The sequence below is a fragment of the Parus major genome, unplaced genomic scaffold (assembly GCF_001522545.3).
Source record: "Parus major isolate Abel unplaced genomic scaffold, Parus_major1.1 Scaffold258, whole genome shotgun sequence".
NCBI classification, from domain to species: Eukaryota; Metazoa; Chordata; class Aves; order Passeriformes; family Paridae; genus Parus; species Parus major.
The window spans coordinates 346876-351126 of NW_015379266.1; the positions used below are offsets into that span (position 1 = coordinate 346876).

The following is a 4251-nucleotide window of genomic DNA, read 5'->3' on the forward strand; positions in this document are numbered from 1 at the left end:
GAAGTGTCCCATCTCTGGACCCACAGAAGTGTCCCCTCTCTGGACCCACAGAAGTGTCCCCTCTCTGGACCCACAGAAGTGTCCCCTCTGGACCCACAGAAGTGTCCCCTCTGTGGACCCACAGAAGTGTCCCCTCTGGACCCACAGAAGTGTCTCCTCTGTGGACCCACAGAAGTGTCCCCTCTGGACCCACAGAAGTGTCCCCTCTGGACCCACAGAAGTGTCTCCTCTGTGGACCCACAGAAGTGTCCCCTCTGTGGACCCACAGAAGTGTCCCCTCTGTGGACCCACAGAAGTGTCCCCTCTGTGGACCCACAGAAGTGTCCCCTCTCTGGACCCATGGACACACACACACGTCCCAGACACGCGGCTGGCCGCGGTTGTGGGGTGTGCTGGGGCATGGACAAGGATCAGCACCGCGGCCTCTGGCCCCTCTCCCCTCTCTCCTCGGGGGAGCTGCTACATAAAAACCTCGGGGAGCAGACACTGAAATGGAAGACGTCACGAGAGAGATGCAGGGATTAAAAATGCGGTGGGATTTCGGGGTGAAAATGGATGGTGACTCGGCAGACTCGAGGCCCCAGCCCAGAGAAGCCTGGTGCGTGTTGCTGGTCTGCAGTGTCACCTAACAAACGCTTCCACGATTTGGAGAGAACTTCTCTGAGCAGAAATGTGTGAGGAATTCGGTACCTGATCTGAACTCCCTTTGCTGGGACTGTCAGACGAGCTCTGAGCAGCAGCAAAACGCGCAGGTCTTTGCTCCAGGCTTCACCAGAAGCCGTGGGCAGCTCTGCCTCTGGGGCAGGTGGGAGGCACTCTGGGTGTCCCCCAGGTGAGCTGAGACCCCCGAGGAGTGCCACACGCTCAGAGGATGCCCAGGACACAAAACACTCCTCTCACTGCAGGCAGGGGAGGGGAGGAGTGAGCACCGGCGTTTTCAGTGCTCCTGGGTCATCCCCCAGCACTGCAGACTGCAGGGGGACACTTCCAGCACAGCTCCCCTGTGTTCCAAACGCACCAGGGGCTGCTCTGATGGACACTTGGGTGGGAATGAAACTCCAGAATGACCACATCACCTCGGCTGGGCCCTGCTCCGCAGCCTGCCGGCTCCAAACTCCGCACTCAGATACCCGGCATTTGGGTGAGCAGCCCTCAGAACACACCAGCTCAGACTGGGACCCTTTCTTGGTGACTCTATTCTGTGTCTGGCTACAAGGATTCTCCAGATCTCTTTGGGATCTGCCTGGAAAGCTCTGCCAAAGGATCCTTTGATTCCCACAGCAGGCACATGCTGTCAAGTCAGCTGTGAGGATCCTGAATTTGCTTTCCAGAAGCTTTTCCCGTCCTGAGCAGACGAGGCCTTTTGATTTTTTGTTCCGTTTTGAGTGGTTGGGAAGCGACCACAGCAGTTCTGTGGAGCAGTTCAGATGAAGCCCTGGTTTAAACAGAGAGGAGCAAGGTGTGCTCCGGCTCTGAGGATAAATCTGGACAAGTCATGATCCGGATCAAACATGAAGAGGCTCAGGAGCAGCTCCTGAAGTGCCCCACGAGCTGCTGAACGGTCGGGTTTGTGGCAGGAGCAGGTTTGGAGCCAGGCTCAGCCCTCACAGTGACACGGATGGGAAGGAACACACACATATTGCAAGCTTTAGCCCTGGGCAAGAGAAAGAAGGGTGGAGGTCACGGCACCGACACCACGCTCGGGAGAGGGGCTGTTCACAGCCCAGACACACAGCAGACCAACACACGAGGCACGGCCGAGCCACGCGCGCTTCCTGCAGGGAGCACACGCACGGCCTAGCGTCCCAACACCCCGCACCGGAGTCCCCCGGCTCTGGAGAGATGTGTGAGGGGCAGGAGCGGGGAGAGCAGAAATAAACCCACCCTTCTGGCTGTGCCAAGACTCACCAGCGGCGTCCAGAGATCGGTGGGTTATGTGCATTAGTCGTGCAAGAGGAGAAACAAACCCAAACACAAGTGGTGAGAATCCTCATCTTTGGTATGGTAGCTGTTGAGGTTTTGGTTGCTCTGTTCCTTGTTCTTTTGAAAAAACTGCATAGGCACAAATTAAAGACAATCTTCAACTTTATAAGATGACTTGAGTTGTCAAATGAAGCAGCAATTGTACTGGCTTTGCTTTGTTCTCATTCTTGTCAACCCTTTCTTTGAGATCTGCTTCCGAAAATGTCCAAGATGTCTGTAGAACACAGTGTGGGACTCCTTTGTTTCCTGACATGCTTCCTTGGTTTTTTTTTTTATTTTATATTTTATCTTTCAATGGAACAGTTCGTTGCAGAAGAAGTAGGTGCAGAAAACGTTTCTTTGGTTTCGATTAAGTAGTACATAAAAAAGTCTCAAGTGTCTGCAGCGGAGCACGGCCGTGCCGGGCCGCTCGGGGCCAGCGGCCGCTGCGCCGCCGCCAGGGCGGCTCCGCTGCACGGAGCTGGAGAGACGGCTCGGAGCTCGCCAGGCTTCCCCAGCGCCAGCCAACCGCCCGCACCAGCCATCACAAAGAGAAATGGCAAGTTATAAACATCTTTGGCTTGCAGAAATCCTGTCTCTTTGGTGTGCTGTGTTCCTGCTGGCTCGGGGAGCCGGCAGGGAAAAGGAACTTGGGGATGCGATAGAGCTAAACGCGGCACATCTGGAACGGTCGGTGGCATCTGAAGGGCTTGTTTCTTTTTCTTTTCCTGCTTGAAAGTACCATAAAATACTGATAAAATGAACAAAAATACACGGAGCGCTCAAAAGGCTTCGGTAGCGGCCGTTGCCGAGGAGAAACCATATTCCCAGAAAGTAAAAAGGATGTAACAATGTGAATTAATCTAGATCTTCCGAAGCATTGTGTTCGCCCCGTGAGCTGTAGCAGTTCCATCGACCTCCTGAGTGTGCATTAGGTACAAGCACAGAGCTTGTGAGGAGCTGCCAGCTGTGCGTGAGGCTCGCGCCGCCTCCGCTGTTCCCGGGATGTCAGGCTGCAGCTGGCACAGCCCAGGGCCGCACCACGGCTTTGTGCTTGATACTCTGAGCTCAAGAGAACTGAACTTTTCTGATCCAAGAACAAGCTGATTCACTTCAACTAAAAAACCAACCAAAAAAAAAACCAAAAAACTTTAAATCTGATTTTTTTTTTTTTCCCCTAAAACACTTAACAAAACCATGCCTGAGTTTAAAAGCAGGGTCTTGGGTTTTTAGTATGTGACTTTGTGCTCCGTTGTGGTGGCCGCAGGGCGGTGCGGCCAGCACACGGCAGGCGCCGGGCACGGGAGGCCACGGGGACCTGGGGCTCAGGAGAAACCTGCCTCAAGAACGACTCCCCTACGTTTCAGACCTGCTTCGCCTGTCCTGAGCATAGTACGGTGTGGAGAGAGGTTGGAGTGGAGCCTGCGCCTGCCGAGACCGGCCAGAAGCCGTAGGGATGTCCTCGGGACCAGCTGGGCCGGGCTTGGTTGCGGGGGGATTGTGCTTTAAGTCCCCAGCGAGGGGCCCTGCCGCGAAGCCGCTCTCTGCGCCGCGCCGCGCCCTCACGCCTTGCTGCAGGTGCTGGGCGCCGAGGACGAGCCCCCGGAGCTCAGGTCGTCCTGCCACTTCTCCAGGCTGCGCCGGCGCGCGTTCATGAAGAAGTTGCTGACGGTGGTGAGCTCCAGGCCCAGCTGCTGGGAGATGGTGATCTGCATTTCTTTGGAGGGACGCTTGTTCTCCTTGAAGATGGCGAAAAGCGTTCGGCGCTGGAGGTCCGTGAAAACCAGGCGGGATTTCTTCTGGGAGTTGTTCCGCTCTTTGTTGGGCTCTTGCTCTTTGCGTTTGCAGGCTGGGAGGGGGTGGCAGAGACAGAGAGAAAGCGTCAGGGTGGTGCCCACAGACCCCACGAGCCACTCGATGGCGGGCACTGTCACACGGTGGGGGTGAGTGTCACCGGCCAAGCCAGCACCGCTCTGACCGCGGGGCTCCCGCAGGAATCCAGAGAGCCCCGTTGCTTTTCCATCCCCAAAACCTCAACAGCCAGGAATAGCAGTTGGATTTGTCTCTTTAAACAGCCCAAAGCGAACCCCAGACAGAGTTCCGCTAGCAGCAGCTTTGTGTGAGCACTGAGGGGAAAAGCCACCGTGGAGCTGCTGGGGGTTCCAGCGAGGGGTCAGGCTCTGGCTCGGCTGCTCCTGCAGTGCCACCGCCCCAGGGCACTGCTCCCACAACTGTCCCCCTTCCCGGGGTGCTCCTGTCCCCCTTCCCAGGGCCTGGCCCCAGGGCACC

At 56.6% G+C, this 4251-nt stretch overlaps 1 protein-coding gene across 1 annotated transcript in view; it reads right to left on the reverse strand.

Moving 5' to 3' along the window:
- Positions 1–1002: 1002 nt before the first annotated feature.
- The window catches only part of ONECUT2 (one cut homeobox 2), a 13404-nt gene continuing 10155 nt past the window's right edge, over positions 1003–4251 (reverse strand). The window contains exon 2 of the mRNA XM_033511491.1: positions 1003–3811. Coding sequence (XP_033367382.1) covers positions 3525–3811 — 287 coding nt within the window. The 3' untranslated portion in view covers positions 1003–3524. The remainder of the gene's footprint in view (positions 3812–4251) is intronic.